A 20,083-nucleotide genomic window follows, 5' to 3' on the forward strand; every position below is an offset into this window, starting at 1 on the left:
CTTGGCAAAATATATTATATAATTTTCCTTTAATACCCTTGTTTAATTTTAAACGGCATTTAATTCCTTTAATACGTGATTTGAGATTTGCTGATACGTTGCCTAAAATCACGGAATAATATTACGTGAGATCATTGGCCGTTATACCAAATCGTGTATAATATTTTCGGAGGTTCTCTTTCACCGTTCCAGGGGATTTTTATCTTTGAAGATTTCTGCACCGTCGTGGAAATAGGATCGAATTGAGCGCTCATCTGTTGGACGTTGTTTAACCGGGTATGAATGCGTTTTTCGATTTATTTTCCGTTCAATGGCTAGGATCGTCGTGTATGGTGGTTAGAAATTTTAAGAGGTGTGTTGATACTTGATTATATTATGTAGAACGTTTTTTAACAAAATTATTCCGTCATATATACATCGTTAATTTTGGCGGATGATGTTTGTTCGGAAGAGGATTGACAGAGTTAGATAAGGATTGTTCACGCATATTGGACCAGAGATATTTTATATGAACGTCGTAGTTGGTTTACGTAGTAATTGAAATAACTGTCCGCGGTCGTGGAGTTCATGTGTCTGATCCCGGTCGATAGTTGATTTATTTGTTTATAACAGCGGATTTTAGGACTCTGGGTAGTACATTAAAATATACTTTGTAGTCTTTTTTAAGTTATCGTATGAATTTTGCATTTTAAGTTTATTTTTGATCATATTAATATATTTTTTAGTATTTTGTATTTTTAATGTCGTATTATGATTCAAGGTTTTATCGATGGCGAATTTTGTACAGATTTTGTTGAGATTTGGTGGGTTGGTTGCTATAAAGAGGTGTTCGAACGCCGTTTACTCGCGGTTCATTGGTTGCATTTGTTATTTCAAAGTGGCCACAACTCGATGGGTGGGATATAAGCATGACATATAGGCTGGAAGGCGTTGGTGAATGTATCTTGGCTGACGATGAGGACATGATTTCGAGGTTTGGTGGGTTGGTTGCTATAAAGAGGTGTTTACGATGTAATGGCTCGGTAACGTCGGTTAAGTGCTAAACCGTTGTAATACAGTAGTATACTATTATGAATACCATATGATACTACCACTATCATTTTATTATACTATTATGAGATTATTAATGTACTAGAGTTTTTTAACTCGACATATTGGTTTGATTGTGTTATGATGTGTTTTAAGTATTTTATCAAAACCCTAGATTGAAATTATGAGATTATTAATGTACTATTTTATTGGTTATGTTGGAATACTTTACGTTGGTTTTGTTCTCAATATAATGTTCTTGTCATTTCAGTGGTGTATTGTTTGTAACACAATTTCATATCACTACTATAACCGTAATATACTATCATAGCAGATTAATGTACTATATTGAAATTATTAATATACTATGTGGTTGAATAATACGGGATCCATAGTCGATTAACGAGATCTATAGTCGAATTAGATCAATGAGATAGTCTATTACATGATATAAGGAAAATTACCCTAATTGATTAGTATTTCAAACAAACATATTATTCAGTTTCCATTTATATTATTATTTTTTCATATATATTATTATTTACCCTAATCGTTTTCATATAATAATGAAAATTACCCTAATTGATTAGTATTTCAAACAAACATATTATTCAGTTTCCATATATATTATTATTATTATTATTATTATTATTATTCTAGGGTTTTGATGATTTTTCGGCCCATAGTCGATTAACGAGATTCATAGTAAAATTATACCAGTGGGATAGTCTATTAAATGATATAGGATAGTATATTAACACATATGTAATTCGACTATGCATCTCGTTAATCAACTATGGGCCGAAGAATTATCAAAACCCTAGATTTGAGTAATCCTAGATTTGAGTAACCCTAGATTGGAGCAGTGACGGCGGCCCATAGTCGATTAACGAGATCCATAGTCAAATTATATCAGTGGGATAGTTTATTAGTATATTGTCGGTTTCGTTGGGCCAAATTACGTGAGTTTGCCAGAGATTTGCTGCCCAAGTATTTCAAGCACAACAATTTCTCCAGTTTCGTTCGGCAATAAATACTTACGTGAGCTTTTGCTAATCGAATCCTTCGATCTGTAACGAGGAATTTTGTTTTTTTTTTTCGGTTATTGATTGAGTTGCTTATCTGATGATTTTTTAGGGATTTGGGAAGGTTATGCCTGATCGGTGGGAGTTCTCCAATGAATGCTTTCGAAAAGACGAGAAAAGGCCGTTGTGCGAAATCCAGCGCCGAAAAATTGCTACGACGCTGCACCACAGCGGACGGTGTCTCCGTCGGACTCCGGCGAGGAGCAAGTACTTTCCTCGTCTAATTCCCCCGGCACCGTCCGCGAGATCCGTATAAATTTCTGGTTTTGAGAGGTTTGCAGATGTTTTGGTAGTGGGTTTGTGGGGATAGTGTTTTAACGGGAAAATAGGGTGGGATTTGATATTATTTCAAAAGGTAAAGTAACGTGATTTGTGGGATTTGATTGAGGGTAGTACTTATGTAATTTAGAAAAGTTTGGGTTTTTATCAAAATGGCAAATTTAAATTTGGATCTACCCCTATTATTTGAATGTCTAAGGGGGTTATATCTAATAGACCCTAAATAAAAATGTGGGGTAGATGTATTTATTTAAAAAGATCTTATTTGCTTTCCAACAGCTTATTTTAAAAAAAATAAGATTTTTTTCTAAAAATTTACCAAACACTTTGGAAGAGCTTATAAGATCTAAAACATCTTATAAGCTCCTTTTAACATCTTATAAGCTTAGCCAAACACCCTCTTAATTAAAATAACACAAATTAAAACTTATTATGTGTTCAATTTATCATCATTTAACATGTTTTAAGCTAGAGATTGTAGGTGTGCTAGCTAGATGTGAGAAGTGTGTTAGGGAAATTCGTAAAATTTGCTCGAAAAATAATATTATCTTTAAATAAATAATAATTCAATAAATTGAAAATCCAAAAAATGTATCAAAGCCAGCTCACCACACTGAAAATCAATCTTTAAAACGTAAAATGTATGGTTATGTAGTACGGAAACTTTAACTTCATAATATTTTTGTATTTCCAAAATGTTTTGTGTCGGAAACCCGAAGACACCTACCTAACACCTTATTGGTCATTTTGCAATTTCTAAAAAGTTTGAATAGCAAAATTTCAAATATTTTTTGTTGTTTCCCAAATTATTTAATTTACATGATTTAGTGATCAATTGCAAATTGATAGTTGATAGTAAAATTTATTTTGAATATGCTTGCATAAAAATATATAAAAAATATTGTATATGCTTATGTAGAATGTTTATAAATATATCCTTATACTTTTAATATTTACATGTTTCCCCCAAGTTTATGTGTTCCCATTTTCGAAGCATGCCGTTTTCCCGTACCCATTTTCCCATTTCCATGTCGTGCTACATAGATGTAAGGAGACTAGAAACACATGTTGTGGAACAAAAGAAAAAAAAAAGTTTCAGCAGTAAATACATGATAATAATTAATGAAATGACTTTCTCATCCAATTAAGGGTAAATTTGTAAAAGGGTGATATCGTGTTTTGGAGCTAAAGAAAAAAAATATTTTTAAACAAATTAAGATCTTTTTAAAAAAGATCACCAACATTTTCCAAGAACTTATACGCTCTTAAACATCTTTTATAAGCGTAGTACTTTAATTTGCTATAATTTAGAGTTAAATAATTAAAATCATGAGAGCACTTTTGTCCATTAAATGTAGTTTTATATCGAATTAAATAAGGTCAATATCAATTTCTCCTTATATTTATTATTTTGCCCATATGTTCAAACTTTTAATCACTAGACAATGTTTGGATTGATTTTGAAAGTTGTTTTTATTTTACTTTGGGGAAATGTACATTGAGGGAGTAATTTGACAATGAAAATAATGTTTATTTATATTTAAAATGAGACGAAATACAGTGTGACAGTCAAATCATGTTTAAAGTAGTTGGAAAAATATATTTTAGAAGAATAATTTGAAAATTAAAGTGATGTTGATTTGTTTTTTAGTGAATACAATTTTTTTATTACAGCAATCAAATCATGTTCGGAGGAAAGGTAAACTTTAGAAATTATTCTGTGATTTTTTAAGAAAAATCTAAACAAATACAAATTTATTTGGAAGAAAGAATAATAATGAAATGACTTATAGTAGCAAATTTATGTTAGCTTTACTAATCTCTCTCCTCTCATATTTCTCACTCTCAATTGTCGTTATCATTTTTCTATTAGATTAGTTAGAATACCTAATTTGACAACTCTATATTTACATTAAGTACTAAAAAAACTTATTTTTGCTTGCAAAAAACTCTCGTGTGATTGGGAAAAAAAGTAAATAGACAGCTACACACTTATCAATTAAGTGATTATGAACATTGTTATTAGTAAGTATCTCACGACACGTATCTTAAATTACGATAAGATGTAGTGGGTAAAAAATACGTATCCGAGCTTGTACCTTCTTAGGTTATTAAGATGTACGATAAATATGTACGATAAATATCGTAAGATACAATAAGATATATTGGGTAAAAAATACGTATAGTATCGTATTTTACCGTAACATGATAGACAAATGATGTGGAGATACATATTTAGGGAGGTTTTCAGGCGCGGGTCAGGTCACATTGACCTTATTCGGGTCGTTTTAAAATACTAAATATATATATTTCTCAGTTGTTTCGTAAAATGCTAAGGTGACGGGACTTTATTATTCCTAAATTTTGAAACCCTAGATACAAAACTTACTTATTCTAGGTGACTTTGACTTTACTTATTCACGAATTTGAGCTTTGATGATGTTATTTGATGAACATTATGCCTTTGCTTATTACTCATTTGTACTTGTAATATACATAATTCCCCTTGTGGTTGATAGAGGGTAACTTCTGTTAGTTTTTCCTTTAAAATTACCTGCGCATGTCAAACGTCAAAATACTTTATTTTGCAGATGACCCCCTTACGCTTACATTTTCCTTTAATTTTTACAGATGACCCCCTTGAAGTTTCGCACGCGCGGTTATGCTTGACGGAAAAACTAACGAACACTACATCTATTAACCACATGAGGGTTATGTGCTGATATTACGAGCACAAAAAAGTCATCTACAAAAACTTGTAACCATATAGGAGTTAAGTGCGAATTACCCTAAAAACAACAAGAAGATTTTAATTTTTCAACAATTCAAAACAAACACAAGAAGAAATTTGCAATTAACTCAAAACTCAAAATTATCCAAAAAACTAAATCCCCCAAATACCTACATCTCTACTTCCACCTCGCAACAGTAATTGAATCCGAACCGCATTAAATTCTTAACCTAACCCATTATTTTTTTTTTCCAAAACTTTAAATTAAAAATAAAATAAAAACCACCACGTTGGCAAATGAAATCTCAACTCCTCTCTCAACCCCTTTCTATAAATACCATAAACTACCACACCCACCAAACCATTATTACTAAGCTAGCAGTTTTTAATTTTCCTTTGCATTAAATAACTTCCCACCAAACCAAATTAAAACAACATCAGAAAAAATAAAAAAAATACCCTTTAGTTTTTTTTTCTGCAGAGCTACAAACAATGGAGAAACCCCACACTATTCGTATCCTTAAAACTCACAAATCCTTCATTCTTACACAAATCTCTCTAAGGTTTCTTGCTGCCGCTTCAACTCTTGCTGCCACGTGGATCACATTCACCACCAAACAAACCACCTTCGTTTTCGGCATCCAAATCGATGCCCGTTACAGCTATTCTCCAACTTTCAAGTAAGAAATTAGCTATACATACATTGTGTGTGTGTGTATATATATATATGTATTTATGTGTGTATGTATATATGTATATATAATATGCAGGTTCTTTGCGTATGCAAATCTGATAGCAAGCGCCTTCACGTTTCTGTCGTTGTTTTTCGTATTCGTGCTCGGGAACAAGCCTGCGGTTGATCCAACACACTACTTCTACATATTCCTCCATGATTTGGTAACTAGGGTTTATTGCAAAAATAAATAATTAAATAAAGAAAAAAAATACCCCACTATGATTCGCCTGAAAAAACTCGCTATTTATGGAGACGTGTGCTAAAAAATGCATTATATGTGAATTTTTACGAATATATACAGTTAAATCTCTATAAATTAATACAGTCGGCACCAGCAAATTTCTATTAATCTAGCAAAATATTAAATTATCACCGAGTTGGGAAACGAAAGATTTTATTATGTAAGCGAGGTTATTGATTCATCGAGGTTCTATTGTATCAATAAAACGGGGTAATTTTAGCAACTCGATATAAGACAAGGGAACTGAATGCATAATAAATTTGTTGTCTTATACAATACGTTTCAACGTGCGTTTAACTTTTCATGGAAAACAATTTATTTTTTATTTTTTTTCTGAAAAAAAAAATCAGATAATGACGGTGTTGTTGATGGGGGGATGCGCGGCAGCAACTGCGATCGGATACGTGGGGAAATACGGGAATAGCCACTCCGGTTGGGTAGCAATTTGTGGCTACTTTGGGAAATTCTGCAATAGAATTACAGCTGCTTCTTTGCTGTCTTATTTTGGATTTCTTTTATATCTTTTGCTAACTGTCATTTCTGCTAATAAATCGCGCCAAATCCAAGTTTGATTATGGAGGATTTTACTATTTAAAGAGTATTTTGTGGTGTTTTTCATTTCAATTTGGTTTATTTAGGAGTTGATAAGTATATAGTAATTAGTAATTTGCGTATATGTTTGATTTCGTGTCTTCTATTGTTATAAATAGTTAATGTAAAGAAGTTTGGCCACTAAGTGGTTCACTTTCAACTTTCAAGTAATTAGTTTCTTTTGGGGGTCTAGTATCGTATTTATTATTATTATTATTTAGGGTAAATTACAAATACCCCCCTGAGGTATGGTCAAATTACAAAAACCCCCCTCTTGTTTGGATAATTACATCTACCCCCTCAACTATGATTTTTTCTTAGACCTCCGCCTTTATGGTGCCAAATTCAACATATCATTGAAATGCGCTCTAGTTTGTACTCTTTTTGTATAAAAAATACAGTTTCCGATGCACCACAAACTGATATATACAAGCTAAAAATCACATATTATGACCATCTTGCTTCATAATGTAGATTTTGAATGGGATAAAACGGGTACAAAAGTGATAATATTCCATATAATCTCGAAGATTCCACTAAATTTGATGAGTTGAGGGGGTGGTTGTAATTATCCAAACAAGAGGGGTGTTTTTGTAATTTGACCATACCTCAGGAGGTGTTTGTAATTTACCCTATTATTTATTTATTTTTTATTAATTTCTTTTTTTGGGGGGGAAGTTTGATTTTGTGTTGAGTGTTTTAATTTTCTCCCTCTTCCATCACAAAAGATGGTCTATATGATCTAAAGACGAGTATGTAGTTCTTTGAATCAATTTTCGAATCCAACTTGAATTATCAAGATCGGATATCAGATGATAAAAATATTCATGAATCAAGGTTATTTCTATGCTACACTGTGGAAGCTATATTAGGTGATTTTTTTACTATTGATCTATACATATCAATGTGGGTGGGTATGTGTTTGTGTGTATATGAATGGTAAAAATCTACCTAGTGTAGCATAAAATAGACCATGAATCAGTGAACACTGCCCATAAATTTGATCTTTTGAGTTATCTAAAATTCAAATTTGAATACATTCACTTTGTCACCCGACATCCAGTCTAGTTGATTTAAGTTGGATTAGAAAGCAAACTCCCTTGACTATAGGTTCCGTGTTTTAAATTTTTCTAAGACGAGACTAGAAGCAGGGTCAGAATCACGTTTTCACGTTTGAAGTTGAAACAATGTTAATAAAATTGAAACGACACCCCCTAACTACCACCACCGCCGCAATCGACGCCACCATGGCGGCAGCCACCACCATTGGGAGGCGAGTACTGTCATAGTAGCCCTTGCTTTGACAAGTGCCACCACAAAACTAAATGTAATCCATTGAAAATGCACATGCTCAACTCTACCAAACTCAAAATAGAATAAGGTATAATCTAGCAATAAGCTACAAAACTGACAAAATTATTCATAACTAACCCCAATTTAATATCATAATATCTCACTAACAAAATTTAATGATTGACTATGTCATATACTATATGAGCATGGTCCACATCATATATAACTACCTTCAATACATTCTTTTTTAATCCAAATATAAAAAAATCAATAAATCCACAATTACCAAAATGCCATTCAAAACTCAATAAAGCATCACGATAACAATTCAAGCTGACAAAATCATTGAAAACAGAATTATTTCAAGAATTCATTCAGATATTCGAATGCGAACAGTTACGAATTTCGAAAAAAGCAAATCACAAAAAAATATTCCCGAATTTCGCTCGTATGATCGATCGTTACCAAAACTACGAATGCAAGTACGTAACATATAAAAAGCACCACCTCAAGTCGAATACGACATTTCAATAATTTTATTTCGTTTTCGGCAGAAAAAAAAAAAAACACGAGAGCGCACACATCACCGATAAAAGTTAGGCCACCAAACCGAGTAAAGAAATAAACCTCTAAACGCGACGTTTCATCACCAAATAAATTAGACTGTATACTACTTCTCTAACCACAACTTATAAACAATGTGGAACGAAACTAATCGAAACATAGAAAAATAAAATACAGACGAATCGAGAAAAATCGTAAAAATACAAATATTGTACATAAGAAAAGACTTAACCTTTTTTTCGCTGGACTTTTTCAAGCCCTGCCGCCAAAGACTCCCCACATCTTGCTATGCCCAAGACCTTCTAGAAGCTTTTTCGCACCCTCGACATCCGACTCCACGAGCTTCTCCAAGTAAGCACAAGCGCCAGCTGTCACCATTTGTTTCCGGCATTTCTTGGAATGCACGAGCGACGCTAGTATCGAAACTAGATACCTCTTATCCAAATTCTTCACCAACGGGTTCATCAATTGAACAACACAAACGATTCCCTTCTCCTCCTTCCGAAAAACCCTCCGATTCCCGACGTAATTCATAAGAACCGAAAGCACTTTCGAAGCGGCTTCTTTCTCCTCGATCGCCTTTCCGTCGAGCATCGCCACCAAAAGCGGAATACAACCCATTTCGCCCAATTCCTTTCTCGTTTTACTATTGTACGCCAAATCGGATAGCGCCTTCGCGGACGAAATTCTCACTCCAAGAACCCCGCAATTCAAAACCCCGACTACACGATTTAGAAAACCGTTCGCCACTAAATATTCAGCGATATTAGGGCACGAGGCCAACGTTCGCACCATGTGAACGAGTACTTCAAGATTCTGCGCTGGGGGCGAAGAATCCCACAAATTCTTCACACTTTCGATTCCGCCTTCTCTCGCAACCAACAATTTCAATTCATCGTCACCCGAGATTAAATTACACAAGCACCCGACCGAATTTTCCTGCGCTAGTGCAGTACCCGAATTGCACAGCCCTAACAGTATCAAGATCGCATTTTCCTCGATAAAACTCTGCCTAATTTCTTCGAAATTCGCTAAATTACGTAAAACCCCAGCTGCCAACGCCTGCGAATTCGGGGTCCCTTCTTGACAAATTTCAAGCAACGAAGAAATCCCGCCTCGGGAACCGATCGCCCTGGCGTTCTCCTTCGAATTGCTCAATACTTTGAGTGCGATGCACGATTTCTCCTTCGCGAAGACGCTGCCCGACTCGAGCACGCGGAGCAGATTGTTCAGCAGGACCAAACCCTCGGACAACAAGACGTGCTTGCTCGAATCGACGGTCGAGATTTTGGCGATGGCGGTGGCCGTTTTCTCCTTGATTTCCGAAGAGCAGCTCGAATCAAGCAAATGCACGAGTATCGGAACAATCCCTTGAGCAACGGCGATCAGCACGTTCTTATCGTCCTCCTGCAATAGACCCAGGAGCAAATCGAGGGCCGAGCTTTTCGATTCGTTTGACCCGATCTGGAGCCGGGTCATCAAATTTCTGGATTCGGCCCGAACCGATTCCCTTCTGCTGGAGGAGACCGCGGCTGCCGGCGAGAGAGGGGGGGTTTCGGAGAGCGCGCCGCTTCTGTTGAGTACCTCGAGGTCGTTGATGTGGGCGTCGAGCTTCGCGGAGAGCGCGTCGACGTCGTTCTGGGTTTTGAGCTTGCCGCCGGGTGGGTTCGGGGAGTGGCAGAGGGCGGCGAGGGTGGCGGCGGCGGAGCAGGTGGCGGAGACGGAGCGGAGGAGGTCTCCGGAGAAGGGGTTTTCTGCTGCGGCGGCGGTGGGGATGGAGAGGTCGGAGAGGCGGGTGGCTAGGGCGGTGAGCTTGGTGGTTATGGGTGACCATTTGGACTTCAAGATTTGGACTTGGGAGGTGGATTCCACGAGCGAGTGGAGGAGTTGCTGTGTGTCTGTCAGTGCTGGGTTGTTGATGGGTTCTCCTTCCGATGCTTCTTTCATGGCGGCGGTGGGAGTGGCGGGGGTTGACGGTGGAGGCGGCGGCGGAGAGGGGGAGGAGGGGTTTTTTTTTTAGTGAGAGAGTGGTGGGGAGTTTCGGAAACGACGAAGCATGGAAATACGGGAAAATGGAAAGTGATAGATAAGCAAAGTTGCTGACGCGCTTGAGGAGAGCGTGGGCTTCAAACTACAAACATGAAACCCGGAAAATCATTATTAATTAATCAATTATTTCTATTTTTTATTTTTATTATAATAGTGTGAGCCTGTGAGGTTGTTATATCATTGCATCATTATTTTACTTGTTGCAAATTTACTACTAATTTAGTCAACTAGTATATATATATATATTTAGTACAAAGAAGTTGCAGCTACGTATGTGCATTTAATAAATATGTGTTATAGTTTGCATATCATATAAAAAGATATAAATTGTATTTGACAAGCACATGCAATAATTAATTTATAATTGTTTGACAATCGAATTACGTTACTCTACCAATTAAATCACATTTACAGACCAACTAGTATATAATTTGCACCAAGAGGCGAAATCCCTCACCCCCAGGGCCCCCATCCCTTGGCCCGACCCGACAAGTATTGATGGAGGAATGTAAATCATGGTAACTTAACGGCCCGTTAAGGTAGCGGACCCGGACCTGGTGCCCATAAGGAACCAATCCTCATTGGAGTTGAAATTCCTACATTGCGGCTGCCAGGATTCGATCCTAGGACGTTGCACCAACTTACCACATCCGGAACCAGTTGAGCTACACCCATGCGGGCACTAGTATATAATTTGATATATTAATAGAGGTGTAAATAAATTGAGTTGAGAACAATGCACAATTATTAAAACTTTGTTGAATCTTTATCAACTTTTAAAAGTTAAGTATGAAATTGGTGTGATAAAGTACTATAGTTCAATTGCATATGAATCTAGTTCAATCTTTGAGGAGAGTTTAAAATTGATCAAATGAGAAAGATAAATATAGGATTTTGGTTCGTTTTGTTAACAGTCCGAGCTCAAAACTCAAAACGATTGATATTGAATCGATTAGCGAGTAATTTGATTTAATTTTTAACATATGTAGCCGATCATCAAAGAAATAATAACCAAAAAGTGATAAACAAATATATATATATTTTTTTTAAAAGAATATACACCATACATGGCATAATAATTAAATCATTAATATGATCATGCAATATAGATTCATCATATAATTTTTCAATAATCAACTTGAAATTGAAATCAAACAAGAAAATAATGATTGTGTTTCCTACATGATTGACGATTTTACTACTTCGAATCAATCGCGCGTACGTGGACTACACGCGCCACTTGAGATAATAAGTAGTAACAGTAAAGGCAAATATTGGGGGCCCAAAAATAATTAGTCTACTTTTTAGGTCCTTTAACAGGTGGATATCGAAACTTCCGCAGCCCTTCCCTTCGCCACCCCATTGATATTTCTAACCTCACAGCGCCTGTCACCATTATTATTCTAACTGCCAATACGACAAATCCATAAGTTAATGGCTTTCCGCGGCAAATTAGGTCACAGTGCTGTGAGTTTAGCTCAGTTGACCAAGTAGACATACGAAATGTCGAGAAAGCCCCTCGTTACTTTTTTAAGCTAAGAACGCCTTTCTTCCACGAGCGAAAAGGGACGGAAAAGATGTGGTAGGGGCGGAAAGTGAAGAAATGGAAAAATAAAGGGGGTAATTGTGAAAAATAAAAGAAAAGGAGTTAATAGAAATGACACATTGGAAAGGTTTCTTATAAAAGTTACTGGCATGTGCCAGGTGTGTATACAGCTGCTTCAACAATCAATGATGATTCAGCCAATTAGATCAGGTCAACTCTTATTATTTTATTATTTCATAAGTACTAGCTTTCATTTTTTTTACTTTTTTATTTTTATATAAATTAAAAATAAGGGTAAATTACGTTCCAAATTATTAAAAAAAATCATTTTATTTGTATAATTACAACCAGCAGCCCCTTCAACTTTGAATGTTCTTATAGGATCAACTTTATGGTGTTACATTTAACATAATCTTCTACGTTTTGTAGTATGTTCTCCAGTTTATATTTGTTTTGTGCAAAATTCAGTTTCTGATGCAACACAATCTGCTATTTACTAGTCAAGAGACACATCTGATGATCATCTTGTTTCAAAATGTGGAGCTCGATTGCGATAAAACGGGTACAAACCGAAGAATATTCTACATAATCAAGAAAATTCAACTAAATTTGACATTACAAGGTGGACGTGTAAGAAAACATATCTAAAGTTTTGGGATTTCTTTTTTAAATAATTAATTATTTTTTGTATGCAAATTATGTATCCCAAAAATAAATAAAAAAGAAAAAGTTTTATTAATTAATAGAAGAAACAATAAATATGGTAGGTAGTGGTACTTGGTGTAGAGAGTGTCATTATCAGTTTATGGTAATTGGTATGTTGCTATCAGCCTGCATAGTACTTTGTCTACATAACATATCTCTGTTATTCACTTACAATTATTAATACTCCCAAATAAAATCTAAGTACTTTAGACTTGTTCAAGTAAAATAGGATAATGCCCTATGAATAGCATTTATAATTGAACTTTCTTTTTTCTAATCAAAGTAATGTCTATAACTTTTTTTCCTATAAAATTTGGTTACCGAGTAAGTGTGTGAACAAGTCGAGCTCAAGCCGAGCTCGCCTGTCTTGGAAGGATCGAGCTCGAGCGCAAGTCCATTTTGTCGAGCTCGAGCTTGAGCTCGAGTCCATTTTGTTGAGCTCAAGTCCATTTTTTTTATATATAACTTATATTTTTTTATTGTTAAAATTTATTTAGATTATAATAAAAAATTTATGAAAATAAACAATAAATTGTAACTATATATATGTATTTTTTAATATTTATATGTTGTTCTTATAGTTTTTCTGTAATATATTATTATACATTATTTGAATAAAAATAATATATTAAAAAATTAAGGCTCTTGAGCCGGCTCGTGAGCTTACAAACAATTAAAAAAAATTCAAGTTCGAGCCGACTCAACTCATTTACCACCAATTTAATAGAGTATCATTCTAAAGTAGTGTTTGCAAATGTTTATTTAAAAACAAAAGTTAGTAATTCTGAGTTAAGTGGGTAATAAATGTTTATTTATAAAAGTTGGAGATGTTTGCAAATATTCTAAAAATTAAACTTAAATAGAAAAAAGTAAAACAGGTTTAAGGGCTTTTAAAGAAATAACTTAAAACAACTCATTTTAAAAAAAATATAAACAAAAGTTGATTTTACAAACAACTAAAAACAGATTATGAATATAAAAAAAAATCAAAAACTATTTCTTAAATCTTCTATAAACACCACCTAAAAGTAATTAGTTCATTGGAATAATTTGGGCCTTTGGCTGCAGTTCTTTTACTAAAATACAATTAAGGTTTTGAAATTAGAAAAGTTTAAGTATAAAACTAGTAAGCTAATATTACGAGCGTGTTTGAGTAAGCTTATAGGCTCTTTAAAGAGATTATAAGATATTTTAAGAGCTTTTTTAATCTCTTTTAAAGTGTTTTGTAATTTTTTTTAATATCTAAAAGTTCAAAAAATAAGTTGGTGCAAAACTTTTATGATTTTTTTCTAAAAAATATTTCTACTACACATTTTTATTAAATATCTTATAATGAGTAAAAATAGCTTATAAGCTCATTAAACGAACACTTGAAAATCCTAAAAATAAAACGTAACAACCTATGAGTTCCTAAAGCCGCGCTTATCAAATATAAGACCTTGTCAGCTATTTAAAATAAGTTGAGCCAAATGGTACTCGTAGAATTGTAAATATATTGATGCATGGTAAATTGTATACTTAAGATATATATAAAAAATAAATTATATATTTAAAAAATAAATTAAACGTATTGGTAAAATATATATTCCTAAAACCTGCACAAAATAACATATTTTTTAAAATGCTAAAAAACACCATATTTTAGGCTATCAAATACCAATTCAAAACGCATATTCATTCCAACGCAAAGCATAAAAATGGGAAATTTACAGTTTTCACCCCTTAAGTTTGCAACGATTTCACATTTGGCCCCCCATGTTCAGAAAATATATATTTGATCCCTCATGTTTTAATAATTTGACACTTTTGGTCATTTCCGTCAATTTACTGTTAGTCCATCAATTACGGTAGTGATGGGAACACGTTTGATTCCGTTAGTTTTAACGGAAAATTGACGGAAATGACTTAAAAGTGTTGATTTTTTTAAATATGAGGGGCCAAATGTGTTTTTTTTAACATGGATGACCAAATGTGAAATTAGAGCAAACTTGAGGGACAAAAACTGTCTTTTTCCAGCCAAAAAATGATCAGAAAGAAAACTGAATAAAAATTGAAATGTTGAATGTTGAGAATGCTGGTCGGATCAAAATCCACTCAGCATGATGAAGCATCATCTATATTATATCGATAATCCAAAATTTAATTATATCCGATCTCTGCTTTCTTGAAGTTGTTTATGTAAAAGTGATGGACGGTTATAAATTTTCCGAGATATTTAAAGTACAATATGTTTGGTGCGTTAATAACGGCAGCTGGTTATATCGTTCAATTCCCAGCTAGAGCAATTGGCAATGTTCAATAATTGAAGTACTGCCGAAAATGTACGTTGATAGTAGTTAGAGTACTCGATCGGGACTTCGATTTTGAGGCTGCAATCGGCCCTCCAAAAGTATCGGAGCGTTCTTGATTCTGCCCAAGTTGCATTTACTAAGATCCGAAACGTTTGAGACTAGATTCGACTTTAAAGACTAGAGAGGGAAGAATATTGATGTACATTTTTCGGTACTTCGTCGGGATGATAGTAAGATAAAAGTCCTTGACACCAATATTTGCGAGAATCGGGATCCACTTTTCGAGAAGGGATATGGATTTTGAGGGAGAAATTCATTTAAACGAACGAGGTTGCTATTATTACGGTCGAGTCGTGCTTGTCAACGATGATTATATTATATTATTCAGGTAACTTTGTGTATGTTTATATTGTTTGTTTTCTTCACCTGAGAAGTACTTCACTTTTTCTTGTTCCTTGTATTTTTTTCGCTTCAATTTATCGTACTCGGTATTTCTATGTTATATCGAATTGCTAAAAAAGGAAAACTCTTCGTGTTATTAACGTCAGCAAACATTTCCTACACTGCATTTTGTTTAGTACACGTACAACTCCTATATGGTGAGTTTTAGGAGTAGTTTGATAAAACAAAAAACGAAGAGAAAAATTGAATTATAGGAGCCGTTCGCGAATAAAATGCGGAGTTTTCTAACAATCAGAACAAACACAATGGTTCTTAATGCAAAAAATTTCGAATCATCGATGCCATCTAAACATTGCATAATTAATCGTCAAATTAACAAAAACAAGAATGTAATTCGAGTCTCTGAGAAAAAAAAAAAAAAAAAACTCAGTCTGGGATAAGCCTATATACACCAAGAAATGTGGAAAAAGAAACTATCATGAAAATATTTGGCAACGCCCCGAAAAATATTAAAACAGTGAAAATATTCGGTAACATAAATTGTGCATTTAACATCACAGTGTAAACGATAACGTAGAATGTGAAACACTACTCGTACTGTTACCTAATTACAACTCCTAACTAGATGTAAATGGCCTTAATATCGATGTTGTCTAAAACTTGAAATGATTCAAACATAACTCATTACACTCGCCTAAAGTTTATCTTGCGCGATTTTTATTTTTTTAATTTTTTTCCTCTACCAACTAATATAAGTACACCATTCATGCATCTTCCACCAAATTATTACGACAGCAAAAAAAGAAGAACAACTAATGAACCAAAAGAGGAACAAAGACAAGACAAGAGTGATTTTCTAACATACAAGAAAAGTACGAAACCAGAGACAAACAAGAATGTGAAATCACTCGATACAGCTTCTTGAAATCAGTTGTAATATGCACAACAATATTAGTTACGTACTAATCATACAAAAACATGTTCCGAAAAATATTTCTCTACGAATTCATGTCTCTCTGTTCTAATGGAAAGTGATACCAGCTAACCTACGACATTATAAATCTAATAATTTCTCCTTCTTCTTCTTCTTTTATTTATTTTTATTTTCCAAGAAAAAAAAACAAGATAACTTCCCTTAAGAAAATTAAAAATAAAACATATACTGGGATGTAAGATATTGTGTTTTTTTCTATCTTTTTGTCATGGAACATTGAATTTTCAAGACAACCTTAGTAAGTTATGCCCTTATAAGTTATAAGTACGTTGGTGAGCTAGAAGCACAAGATCGAAAAGCTGATGCAAGACCAGGATTAACAGTTAGTTTGTTGTTGATATTGGGCCCAATCCGGTCCAAGTAGCCCATTCTCTACCTAAGTCGGCCCAACTACAAAGTTCAGCAAATCCCAAAGCCCATTTGAAGATCGGTCAAACCTAGAAGTCTCTAGATATTTTGATCTTGTCCCTTGTTTACCATCGCTTGATCCGAGCCACTCATCTTAGGTATTTAAGCTGCCAACCCCTCAGAACCCTAGCTTTTTCGGTTTCGCCTCTCTCTCTCTCTGGGACAAATCGTACCACCGCAATTAATGCCTCTTGGTATTTTCCGGCCACATAACTGTTTGACCGTGACGGTGGCCGTTCCTTTCTTGTTCTTGGCGCTTTAGAGACAATTTTTATAGACAATCTGTTTTATCGAGGGGCGAGTCCACCCTTAGGCAATGGTGGACTCAAGCCCACCCTCAATTTATAGTTTTCCCCATGTATTATACTATATATCTATTTAGTGCACCTAAATTTTATCAATTTTCCCACTCAAATTTTCAATTAATGCAAAAGAAGCCCCATTTTTTATCAATTAGCCCACCTAAATTTTATCAATTAGCCCACCCAAAATTTCAATTAATGCAAAAGAAGCCCCATTTTTTTTTATCAATTAGCCCACTCAAAATCTAAATTAATGCCAAAATGTCCAAAATTTTATTAATTAGCTCACCCAAAATCTAAATTAATGTTAAAAAAACTCTAAAATTTCTTTCGGTGGCGCTGCCTCCGAACCCCCGAAAATTTAAGCCCACCATGTACCAAATTCATGGACTCGCCACTGATTTTATCCATCTATATATCAAACATCCAACGAGAGAGAGAAGTGAGAAACACTCCAGTTAGAATCTCTGTTTTTTCTGTGATTTATGTTCTATCGTGAGCGCGTGAGATCTACTCTATGTGAGGGAAACACGAGAGAGTTTAAAACTATGAGTTGGGGTTTCTTGGGTGTGAGTTATGACCAATAATTATGAGTGATTCCGATTGAACAACCTAGAGTTTTCGCTGACTTGGGTTTTGCTGCAGGACTGTTGGTGCCACCGCCGATGGATTCTGGACGAGAAAAAATAGACAAGGAAACTGAGCCGTAACAGAAAGCTCTCAATAACTGCTCCGTTCACTTCAGATTCTAGATCAGTTCTTTATTTTTTTATTTTTCTCTTCTCTACTCATACTCTATAATAGATAGAATGTTTATTATCTTATCGAGTTTTAGTTTGTTCAAACGAGTACCCAACATTTGTCAACGTTAATTATGTTATGATATATTGCATGCAAAGCCCATTTTATAACATCATATATCTACAGCTTTTCCTTAATAATCATTTTGCCTGAGTTGTCTAATTTGGTAATGCAGTATAGAGAATGTTTGTCAACCTTGTCAATATTATCTTAACTCAAAAAATTAAATTTAAGTACTTGATTCAATGCATTTTGCATGGCAGTATTATTTCCATTAGAAATATAATCTTTGCATGTGTTCTTACATTTATAGTTGTTACTGTCAAATGTTGCCAAAAGCAGATGTAATGTTTTCTGGTTCGCCTAGTCAAACGATTTCCATATCTATTAATTAATGTTGGTCCCAGGAATTTCTGTTCTGTGAATTATAATGAAATATTTTATAATATTAATTCCAAGAAAAGCTTTTGTTGGTATATATATATATATATATATATATATATATATATATATATATATATATATATATATATATATATATATATATATATATATATATATATATATATATAATCATTCTTGTATGCGTTACTGCAGCGCATACTGAAAAAAACCGACGATGAAGGAGGTATGGGCGTTTTTTGGAGGCGATGCTGATACGCAGCCTTATGTCTACTTCACCATTAATATTTTTATCTAATCCATTTGCACATATATATATATATATATATATATATATATATATATATATATATATATATATATATATATATATATATATATATATATATATACACTACAATTGCAGGCAGTGGCGAGTCCAGAAATGTGATACATGGTGAGCTTAAATTTTCGTAAGTACGGGGGCAGCGCCCCAAAAAAAATTTAGGACAATTTTGTGACGCAATCAAAAAAATAGGGGGGAAAAAGGGGGCTTTTTTGCATAATTTTGACCTTGTTTTCCGATTTTGGGTGGACTAGTTAATAATAATTGGGGCTTTTTCGCATTAATTTAGATTTTGGGTGGGCTAATTAATAAATATTTGGTGCGCTTAATAGATATATACATACAATATGGGGTAAATTTTGTAATTTAAGGGTGAGCTTGAGTCCACCCTCCCAAAGGGGTGGACTCGTCCCTGATTGCAGGTGGTTAGAAGATAACGAGTCCTCCAACTATCCATTACAGTAGAATCTCGCTAAATTAATACTCGATATATTACACTATTTTAGCTAGTCTATATATACCTTATTGTGTTGTTTTTAGTGAGAATAAGACCTCGTTTGGTTCATAATTGAATTTTATCGAATGTTTGGTTAGTTCAACAACTTTTGAGGCCGATGGACAATTGTGCAAAACAATGGCTCAATTTCGGCTAGTTGGGAGATTACTTATTGTACAATAATGGAACTGGACTTTTCGTACGGTAATTTAATCTTATCTTAACTAATCTTATATTAAGAACCAAACGAGCCCTAAGGATATTCCAAATTATTTGTACTTGTATAGATAGAGTAAAATTATCCTCTTTTTTTTTTCCTTCCCTGCAAGCCTTTACAAAGCATCCCCTATCATTATTTATTTAAGACAGTGGAACCAAACAAGAGACTGATAACCTCTCATATTGTTTACTAGATAGAATGAATGATTCTGCATGAGGCATGTTTGGGAAATTATTAACTAAAATCCTCAACAAGTTGTCATATTGGACAAAAGTTAATAAATGTACCAACAGTAATCACACAAATATGCAGTCCCTCTGTTGCAAAATTATTTATTATTTTTTTTTTTAAAAGGACATTGCTCATATACTAAAGATAATTTGAATATAGTTTGCATAGGCTAAAATAAATAAATTAACAGAATAAAATAAAGAAAAAAATTAATTCCCATTTGGTGGTGTTAGGAAAATGATAAAATTTGGGGCAAATTACGGCCACCCGCTGCGTTATGGTCAAATTACGAAAAACACCCTTCTATTTAGGTATTTACAGGCTTACAACTATTCCACTCAACTATGTATTATCTTACGAAA

The 20,083-nt window shown here is 34.0% G+C and overlaps 2 protein-coding genes across 2 annotated transcripts; one reads left to right on the forward strand and one right to left on the reverse strand.

Moving 5' to 3' along the window:
- Positions 1–5,472: 5,472 nt before the first annotated feature.
- Positions 5,473–6,852, forward strand: LOC105962962 (CASP-like protein 1F2). The gene is made up of 3 exons (XM_012987306.2): positions 5,473–5,804; positions 5,895–6,021; positions 6,452–6,852. The coding sequence occupies exons 1-3, from the start codon at positions 5,617–5,619 to the stop codon at positions 6,671–6,673; spliced, it is 537 nt and encodes a 178-aa protein (XP_012842760.2). The 5' UTR covers positions 5,473–5,616; the 3' UTR covers positions 6,674–6,852.
- Positions 6,853–8,493: 1,641 nt separating this feature from the next.
- On the reverse strand, positions 8,494–10,682 carry LOC105962929 (ARM repeat superfamily protein). The gene has a single exon (XM_012987275.2). The coding sequence runs from the start codon at positions 10,494–10,496 to the stop codon at positions 8,802–8,804; it is 1,695 nt and encodes a 564-aa protein (XP_012842729.1). The 5' UTR covers positions 10,497–10,682; the 3' UTR covers positions 8,494–8,801.
- Between the last annotated feature and the right edge of the window lie 9,401 nt (positions 10,683–20,083).

The sequence above is a fragment of the Erythranthe guttata genome, chromosome 9 (genome assembly GCF_056151865.1).
Source record: "Erythranthe guttata isolate IM_541 chromosome 9, IM_541, whole genome shotgun sequence".
In the NCBI taxonomy this organism is placed as follows: domain Eukaryota; kingdom Viridiplantae; phylum Streptophyta; class Magnoliopsida; order Lamiales; family Phrymaceae; genus Erythranthe; species Erythranthe guttata.

Coding starts and splice junctions, on each gene's coding strand:
- LOC105962962 (XM_012987306.2), top strand. CDS start 5,617: ATGGAGAAACCCCACACTATTCGTATCCTTAAAACTCACAAATCCTTC. Junction 5,805..5,894: donor AGCTATTCTCCAACTTTCAA/GTAAGAAATTAG, acceptor TATAATATGCAG/GTTCTTTGCGTATGCAAATC. Junction 6,022..6,451: donor ACATATTCCTCCATGATTTG/GTAACTAGGGTT, acceptor AAAAAAAATCAG/ATAATGACGGTGTTGTTGAT.
- LOC105962929 (XM_012987275.2), bottom strand. CDS start 10,496: ATGAAAGAAGCATCGGAAGGAGAACCCATCAACAACCCAGCACTGACA.